At 32.2% G+C, this 10153-nt stretch overlaps 1 protein-coding gene and 1 non-coding gene across 2 annotated transcripts in view; one reads left to right on the forward strand and one right to left on the reverse strand.

Moving 5' to 3' along the window:
- Nucleotides 1–188: 188 nt before the first annotated feature.
- TRNAY-GUA (transfer RNA tyrosine (anticodon GUA)) lies at nucleotides 189–278 on the forward strand. The gene is given in 2 exon segments: nucleotides 189–225; nucleotides 243–278. It is a non-coding gene; the product is annotated as a tRNA-Tyr (tRNA).
- A 2963-nt stretch (nucleotides 279–3241) lies between these two features.
- The window catches only part of LOC102803107 (actin-related protein 10-like), a 12839-nt gene continuing 5927 nt past the window's right edge, over nucleotides 3242–10153 (reverse strand). Inside the window, exons 7-12 of the mRNA XM_085494338.1 lie at nucleotides 10117–10153; nucleotides 9826–9941; nucleotides 8780–8856; nucleotides 6441–6596; nucleotides 5706–5907; nucleotides 3242–5497 (exon numbers count right to left, since the gene is read on the reverse strand). Of these exons, the coding sequence (XP_085350464.1) occupies nucleotides 5307–5497; nucleotides 5706–5907; nucleotides 6441–6596; nucleotides 8780–8856; nucleotides 9826–9941; nucleotides 10117–10153 (779 nt within the window). The 3' untranslated portion in view covers nucleotides 3242–5306. The remainder of the gene's footprint in view (nucleotides 5498–5705; nucleotides 5908–6440; nucleotides 6597–8779; nucleotides 8857–9825; nucleotides 9942–10116) is intronic.

A 10153-nucleotide genomic window follows, 5' to 3' on the forward strand; every position in this document is an offset into this window, starting at 1 on the left:
TCGTTTTGTGATGTACACAAAGAAAGACACGGGTTCAGTAAAAGCTGATGCTTTTATTAAAACCTAGACATTGTATAATACCACCAAAAATCAAAATGAAAATGAAAAGGCAGGTGAATAAAACGTCTACGCAACATTTTGGCAATCGATTAAATAAATATTTTAGAAATCACAAAATTTATGAAATCCCTTCGGTAGCTCAGTTGGTAGAGCGGTGGACTGTAGAGGTAAATGACACTGTCATCCATAGGTCACTGGTTCGAATCCGGTCCGAAGGAGGATGTATTAAAATTTTTTTTTTTTATTTTTTATTATTTTCAAAGATGGCAAATATTTGTTTTTATAGTGATAATTGAATGTATATCTCCTATCTTTTCTTTCTCCCTTCCTTATCTTAGTTATTTTCAAGAATTTCCAAGTGATTGTTCCTATCCCAGGTACTATATACTATACTATCATGAGCGGATTTAGAGGGGGGCCGAACTTATTGCCCCCCCCCCTATTCCAGAATCCGAGATCCGCCCCTGACTATGTAGTTCCTCTTCGTCATATGAGGTTAACATATTTCCTGATGACAGTCTCAACAGATAGCAAAAATGAATAGGGGAAAAAATAAGGTGAAATTGATATTGATTTCTCATTGAAATCATTTTCCAACAATTAAGTTCAAAAGTATTAAAGAGCGGTGGTGGTCGTGCTGCGCATGTGCAACATTTGTGTTGATAAACATTGATTTTTCTATAATCCAATGCGCTTTTCTAATGGAAATTGCAAGTATGAGGTTTGACCTGGGCGACACTAATTACCACCGATGACTCCTTCGATACCTTCCAATCACCTAAATCAAAAAAAGCTTAGAAAGAACTCTCGTGTGCTGAGTATTGGAGAAACACAAGATGCACAACATGAAAACAATGCAATTCACATTATCAAAATTCATAATACATACGGAAAATACATTTGATTTTTCAGACATGCTTTTCAGTACAATTAATTGCAGAGCATCTCTGTGATGAATTCAATTTGAATCTGATTTTTTTAGATATCAGAAATAGGCTAATAATAAATAATCAATATGCATTTTTATCAAAATTAAACTAATCATGTCTGTGGATTATTATGCAAATTAGGTAATTATTATAGATGTATATAAACCTAAAACTAATCAGATCATCACATATTGTTTGAGTATATATGTACCAAGATTCATTGAATTAAGATAAGTACTGTCACAGACCAAAACAAAATATTATGCAAATTAGGTAATCAATATGCACTGAATTTAACTCAAAACTAATTAGGTCTGTGCATTGTCCTAGAACATCTATGTACCAAGATTCATTGAAACGGGAAAATTAGTAATTGCGATATCAATGTAAAAGCTGGAAATTAACTAATTATGCAAATTAGTTGATTAATATGTACACATTTTCATCCAAAAGTAATCAGGTTTCTGCATTGTTCTTGAGCATCTATGTACCAAGTTTCATTGAAAAGTAATGAGGTAATCGTATTTGAATCAAAAGCTGAAAAGTGAATAATTATGCAAATTAGGTAATTAATATTTCACATATCTGTCTGTGCCTTCATTGAACTGCGATGATTAGTACCTGAGATATCAGTGGAAAAGCTGAAAATTGACTAATCATAATGCAAATTAGGTTAATTATATGCTTTAATTTTTAACCAAAAATAATCAAATATGTGCATTAGTCCAGAGCACCTATGTACCAAGTCATCAAAATCCAATGAATTGCTCTTTAGATATCAGTGGAACAATCATGAAACAGCTAAAAAATTAGCTAATTATCATGCCCAGAGCATCTATGCACAAAGTTTTATTATAAATCAACATATGGTTCTTGAGATGTCAGTGGAACATTCAGACACACTCACATACACACATACAGACAGGCTAACTGCAAATACTCCCATTGTGTGCTTTGCACACTGGAGTAAATAATGTATTAATTATGCAAATTAGGTAATTAATATGCACAAATATTAATAACTTATCAGGTCTGTGCTTGTCCTATGACATCTCTGTAAGTTTCATTGAAATGTGATGATTAGTACTCAAGATATCAGTGGAAAAGCTGAAAATGTACTAATCATTATGCAAATTAGGTGATTAATATGCATGATTTTTTACCCCAAACCAATCAAATCTGTGAATTAGTCTAAAGCATCCATGTACCAAGTTTCGTTAGATATCAGCGGAACAGTCATGGAACAGCTAAAAATTAGCTAATTATCATATAAATTAGGTTTTAATATGCTTGGATTTCAACCAAAACCTAATCAAATCTGCACATTAGCCCAGAGCATCTATACACCAAGTTTCATTAAAAACCAGCACACGGTTCTTGAGATATCAGTGGAACGATCAGACACACACAAACATATACATGTCTAACCATCGTAACGAGACACGTTAACTTTTAATATAGTTCAATTAACTTTTAATATAGTTAAGATATGAACTTGATTAAATTGTGTTCCTATATAAATTGAACCATGGCTTCCCCCTTTACTAAACCTAAACTGCAAAGAATCCCATTGTCTGCTTCGCACACAGGAGTCAAAAACACCTAATTAAACGTCTCAGTTTGTACTCGTTGATCTGCGCAACAGCCAAAGGTGCCATCTTTGTTTCTATGAGACCCATATCTCGTGCATGCGTAGCGCAACGACTACCACCTTTTAAACAGTCGGCAGTTTTTGGGCCTAATTTGTTTCAAAACTCCAATGAAATACCTTGGATTAAAGTTTGTTTTTAAATGTTGAATGTTTTTGCACTGGCAATAACCATTACTTAGTCACTGTACTGATGTATCATAGAGGTTGATTTACATAGTTTCATATTTCACTTTTTGCAGTGATAATTTCATCATGTTTTGTTTATAACCATGATATTTTTTTTTTGTTTATGAAAGTTCAAAGTTGGATTAAAATGTAATATCTACAACAATTTGTTCAAATCGCATATCGCAATTATGCATTGATTTTGTCTTGGTGAAAAAATATTGAATTTTCCATTTTGGATCAAGAGATGATGTTGATAGAATAGACTTCATAAATATAAATCGTCACTGTCATCTCACAGTGAACGTTCTAATTTCAAGTGAACAAACCGGGCCTTCTACATGCATAGTATATGTTGCACGGTACCATCACGAACACTGAATGCTGTGACAAATGTGCTTTAAAAGATGAGAAAAGAACACACACAAAACATACGTTAAGCGACAATACTTTTATTATCCGTAATATCAGATATTAATGCTGCGGTAAAATACGAACAATATACCTAGGAGATGTAACCACAACAAACAGAAACATTACCTAATCTTACCACCAAATCTATCATAGTCTTGGTTTATTTTCACTTTATTTGAAAAGAACCATGGTATGAAATGTAACACAAAAAAAGGATCAATAGTAAATTTTCAACTATCATACCTCAAATAAACAAGTAATTTAATTTATTTGAATTTAAAAAAAAAACTTAAAATTGTGACTCGTATAAAATACAATATAGACTTTCAATAAATAAAGAAAATGAAAAAGTTTGTTGGAATTTCTATGTAATCACAGTTCATTACTATAAAATATTGTATTTTAGCTGGATTTAATTTTTACTGATTTTTTGATGACTTGAATGTGAAATATAGGAAAAAAAGTTATATTCGCTGGATTTTATTTTCACTGAATCATCCCAGCAGCAAAAATAAATTCCAAGTGGAAATAAAGTATTTTACAGTATATCATTACGTTTCCGAATTATGTTACGGGTACTACAGAGCCTGACGAAAATTTAGAAAAAAAATTGTTCAAATAGTGTATGTCTGATTTTTAAAAATGTGTTTGTTTTGAACGCATCTATATTGCAATTTATCATGAAATATTGAAATGTAATCCTTCGTGTTGACTGTTCAAAACCACGATCAAATCTTAATTAAGATACGGTACATTCAAGAAAAGACCACAGTTGCCTGTCCCAGTATTTTCTAGCGTATTTGATTCAAAAATACTCTTATAATAAATAAATTTAAATCAGCATTTAAGAATCTAGTCATAGACAGAATTTTATAATTTCCACAATGATTTACAGGCCACTGATTCAAAATACAATATTTGCTATATTGGAAACACATCTCCAGAGATGCACATATTAAAACAAAAATTGTTATGGTGGGATTTTAAGTACCTGCCAAATTCCCACTGACCCAGGTCATTTTTGTAAACACATGCAATTCTATTGAATAACAGATATTAAGATATTAACAGATATTAAGCATAGAATTTCAGTATTTGTGATGAGATTTTTGGAATAATTAAAATGTACATTAACTAACAGATGTGACTTTTAGGGGTAATATTGCTACTATGATAGAAGATGTGCACACAGCCCTGTCTCTAACATGGAGTATGGTTTCCGTCAGAAAAATGCACTACATGCATTAAATTGCCATTATGACATGAAGACGTCACACGTCCCTGTCACATGCTTCCAAACATGGAATATGATCACTATTGAAAAATGCAGTGTATTTTGCACCCCAAAAAAAGAGACATTCAATATTTGGGAAACTACCGCCAGGAACAAAAATATGTAAATGTACATGATGATCAAACGAACTGATCAGTTACCTGACACCTGACACAAATTATCATGTACAGAGTTTTGAATTTTAATATCAATATCATTAATATCATGTATTGCAGGGGTACTACATTGTACATTATCTAAAGTTTACTATATTGTTTATTTGACAGGGTTCCAAAACCTTATATCATGCAGCTGCTGATTTAGAAATTTAATTTTATGAAATACATTTTTTGGAATTATTAAAAAGCATACAAGCTGAAGTAATTTCTGTTCTGCACAGATTGTACAGCCCATCAGTGAAAAGGGACTCGTGGAGATTGTAAAAGCAATTTTACACTGATATTTAATTTTACTATTTGAACATATTCGCTAGGTTTTAAATACATTAATTCAAATTGAAAATATTTAAACAAAAAAAAAAAGGTTTCAAAATTCATGAATTTTTTGGTGAAATTGTGAAACAATAAATTTTATTGTATTTTTACACATTCACATTGATTGAGTGATTTTCTAATCAGTGAAAATAGCAAAATAAGACCTAGTGATTACTGAATGTGCCCACAGTATTACTGATTTGTATGCCTCACTGTGACACTGTTTCCCTAATTATACCAAGAAATATAAATTAGACTGCCGACAATAAACTTTAATTAATGGCTTTACATTCGTAGCAGATTGCAAAAAAAAAAAAAAATTATTTGCCTTTGGAGAATTGTCTGCTCACTGTTGCTAATGGCGCAATAGGAGTCTTTTCTTTAGGTTGTTGATCTTGTTCAAGAATGCTATTATCGAGTGACGACCAGTCTGGAAGCCTGCCATGCTGCAGAAATGAATCCCTGGAAACAGATCTGTGGACAAGTACATCCAAAGCGCCAAATATTGCTCCTGCAAATGAAAGTCCAGAGAATATTATTTCATTAATTTTTTTTTCCTATCTGACATTAAAAAAAAGAATGGAGAATTGTGACAAGCGTTCCTTGAGCTTCCAGTGGAACAAGATTGGTTGACGGATAAACAGGCGGATGAGCGAACACAAAGACAGACGTACTCTACACTGCTATATATTAGGATGTTTTTAAAACAACAAACTTACCTCCGAGCCAGGCAGTATAGTTGGCAACAGAAGGCGGGTTGTGAAATTTAATAGTTGGAATAGGTAAACTGTTTTTGTAGGTTGGTTTGTTAAGTAAATCTAACAGCTCAGCTTTAAGTCTGAGTCGAAATCCTGGCAGTAGTGATGTACCTCCAACACAGATAATATTTTCAGCCAACTCCCTCCGTATGTCTAAAGGGCACTGAAATGGTAGAAACGAATCAGGTACGTTAGGTTGCTGAAATTTATGGAAAGTATGCAATGTATGTTCTTTAATGCAGAGTTGCATGTGATGGCAGTGAGCCCCAAATCTAGCAAAATGAGCTAGTGTAGTGAGTGTATAATTTTCCATGAGTTGCATGAAGGTGTATCTTGTCTACCATATTGGCCTCCAACTTGAATCTCTATGGAAACCTTGCATTGTATAACCCAGCATTTGAAAACTCACCTCAAACAAAACCTTTATCAAAATGTAAGTGAAGCTGCACGTACAAAGGCATCTTATACATAACAGATATACACTCATCATATATACATATCCGGTACAAAGCATGTATACTCCTTACCGGCAAAAATATGATCCTTCATTTCTCAAATAAATAATCAGGGAATTACTGGTAATATTTTAAGCACATGTGCTTATGTAAACGTCTTAGCACGTGATTTATCTAATAAGATAACGTAACAGTGCCTGTGCACATACAAAACAACCAAAACAAATTGCATTATACTTACTTTTAATATTGATTCTAGTATCAATGTAGCTATAGACATTTCTTCATTGTCTTGCTCAAACAAAACCTCACAACATGTCTCTCTTATTTTGCCATCAATGTGAAGTATCTTCTCCCCATCAAGTGGGTAATCAATTGACGGTGGAGGGGGTGGTCTCTGATAAAAAAAATCAAAGAAAGCTTAGAAAGAACTCCCATGTGCTGAGAGTATTGGAGACACATTAAATATAATTCGAAATAACTTAGCTGAAAACTAATTATGCAAATCAGAAAATTAATATGACCAGATTTGAGTGTAAAACTAATGAGGTCTGCGCAATGTAACAGAAAATCTATGTTTCCAAGTTTAATTGAAATGTGATTAGAACCAAAAAATTATGAATTATTATGCTTATTCGGGAATTAATATGAACAGATTTTTACCCCAAACTAATTAGGTTTGGACATTGTCCTAGAGCATCTTTGTACTAAGTTTCATTGAAATGGAATAATTAGTACTTTAGATACCAGTGTGAAAGCTTAAAATTGGTTAATTATGCAAATTAGGTAATTAATATGTACAGATTTTAACCCACAATTATTCAGGTCTGTCTATTGTCCTACAGCATCCATGTACATTCATTGATATGTGATGTATAGTACCTGAGATATCAGTGTGAAAGTTGGTTAAATATGCAAATTAGGTGATTAATATGCACAAATATTTACCGGAAACTAATTGGGTCTGCATAATTTTAGATTCATTGAAATGTGATGATTAGTACTTTAGATATCAGTAGAAAAGCTAAAAATTAATTATGCAAATTAGGTAATTAATATGCACAATTATTTACCCTAAAACTAATCAGGTCTCTGCATAGTCCTAAAGGATCTATGTACCAAGTTTCATTGAAATGCGATGATTAGTACTTGAGATACCCGTGGAAAAGCTGAAAATTAACTAATTATGCAAATTAGGTGATTACTATGCACACATATTTATCGAAAACAATCAATCTCTACATAGTCCTTGAGTATGTAAGTACCAAGTTTCATTGAAATGTAATGCTCACTACTTATATCAAATGCTGAAAATTAATTAATTATGCAAATTAGGTAATTAATATGTACTGATATTACCATAAAAACTATCAGGTCTGTGCAGTGTCATATGACATCTATGTACCAAGTTTCATTGAAATGTCATGATCAGTACTTATATCAAATGCTGAAAATTAATTAATTATGCAAATTAGGTAATTAATATGTACTGATATTACCATAAAAACTATCAGGTCTGTGCAGTGTCATATGACATCTATGTACCATGTTTCATTGAAATGTGATGATTAGTACTTATATCAAATGCTGAAAATTAATTAATTATGCAAATTAGGTAATTAATATGAACTGATATTACCATAAAAACTATCAGGTCTATGCAGTGTCATATGACATCTATGTATCAAGTTTCATTGAAATGTGATAATTAGTACTTGAGATATCAGTGGAAAAAACGAAAATTGACTAATCATTATGCAAATTAGGTAATTAGTATCCACGGATTATTACCAAAAACTAATCAAAACCTAGCATTAGTTCAGAGCATGTATGTACCAAGTTTCATCAAAATCCAATGAGTGGTTCTTTAGATATCAGTGGAACAGTCATAGAACAGCTAAAAATTAGCTAATTATCATGCAAATTAGGTAATTAACGAGCATGGATTTTTACCAAAACCTAATCAAATCTGCGCATTGGCCCAGAGCATATATGCACCAAGTTTCATCAAAAACCGATGTATGGTTCTTGAGATAGCAGTGGAACAGTCGGACACACATACACACATACACACATACACACATACACACATACAGACACACTAACTGCAAAGACTCCCATTTTGTGCTTCGCACATGGGAGTCAAAAAGGATACAAAAATAAACATTTCTACATTGATCACTGTCCTATGATTTATTTATTTTTCTAGGTAACATTTCAATTGTTGATCGTGATATGTAAATACATGTAGCCAAAGTTATTACAGTGAATTCCATGAAGACATGAATGTTTTTTATTGAAATTTATGAAACCCTTACGCTTCATTCAGATCCAAGGAATATGCTTTCATTGGTTATAAAAGATATTTGGTAATGTCCATTACCCATGAGTCTTAGATTTCATTCAATTATTGATAGATTTACAGCTATGCATTCATAAACACATTGTGATTGGTCAAGTTGTTTTTAGATGTCATTTAAAATTGTTATGAACATTTATAAATATTTGATACAAAAACACATTCAAGCTTACATGAAATTCATTGTATTATTATTGATAACAATTTAACAAAGAATTCACCTTGTTTGAATCACCGAGTAATTGACTTTCCCGGATTAACTTGGCTCTTGAAAGCTCAGCCACAAAACAAGTCCTCACTGGCAAAAAGAAATGACAATCAAAACATACATTTACATAAAACATAGTAAAACTATCAAGGTCTTGTCCATGATGACTATTGAATTTTGATTTTTATATTCATGAGTAAACATCATGATAGTAAAGACCAACCAGCATTTGTTTTTTTACAACAAGAGCACTAATATTCTGGTGCCATTACAGACGCCTTTTGTATGTTTAAATGTTTGTTATATTTTATTTTAGTATGTTTTCTTTTTTGTGTGTATTTTATGGGCTGTGTACCTGAAATATAGAAATAAAAATAATAACAAATCATCTGATTCTACAAGTAGGTTCTTTAAAATGTAAGGGGACAGCTGATTGGTGCATTTTACCATAGCTTTCTTATGACCACCAGATGCCAGCAAAAGGCCCAGGTTTTATGATTACGGGTATAATATAGTGGTGACAGTACACACGCATAGTCAATGAGAAGATGTAAAACCAGCTTTACAAAACGAAACACTATTACAATTTTCGGTAAAAAAGGGGGAACAAAAATCATATTCAGGAGTTTATTTTTGTTTTTGTTTTCACTAATGGACATTGGGGAAATAGGCATATACATTTATGACACGCTCATCATTGTTTTGTTAGACAATAAGCATACAAAATCTTTTGGAAGAATGCAATTTTAGTTGTTGCAATTTTTGTGTAACCACAATGTTTTGTAAAGCTGGTTTCACACAACTTCCTACTAGCCATGTGCACCATCAGAACCAGGTTCAGATTCAAATTGCAGATTATATGTCATCTATTTCTTACTTTTTTTATTATAGATTAATGCCTATAGGAAGCTAAAATTCCTTTCACCAGACAGAAAAACCCCCCACCCCACCCCACCTGCACCCGGACTTGAAATATCATGAGAATATGGTAAAAAAATCATCCAGGTAAGAACATCAGAAAAACAACAAACAATTGAGTAATTCTAAACAAACTCTCACCTTTGATGTCTTCTAAAACACTCTCTGAAATGTTACTAGTTATTGAAGAAAGTGGTCTTACGCCTGCGGCCTCAGTCGTCACAGAGCTACTTTCCAACAGACAAGCCTCAAGATTACTGAAGATAAAAGTGTAATGGTAGAAAACAAAATACAAGTTACAAATTAAAAATATATTTATCATATATATATATATATATATATATATAAACCAAGAGTTAATATATTATTATACACAGCAGAATTTTTCTTAATTCTAATTTAGGTCACTAGAATACACTGTAATATACCCACCTGTGTATAGCTTTCCCTGACAACGGTAAGGCTTGCC

This window comes from Saccoglossus kowalevskii, chromosome 2 (genome assembly GCF_978046115.1).
Source record: "Saccoglossus kowalevskii chromosome 2, keSacKowa6.1, whole genome shotgun sequence".
NCBI classification, from domain to species: domain Eukaryota; kingdom Metazoa; phylum Hemichordata; class Enteropneusta; family Harrimaniidae; genus Saccoglossus; species Saccoglossus kowalevskii.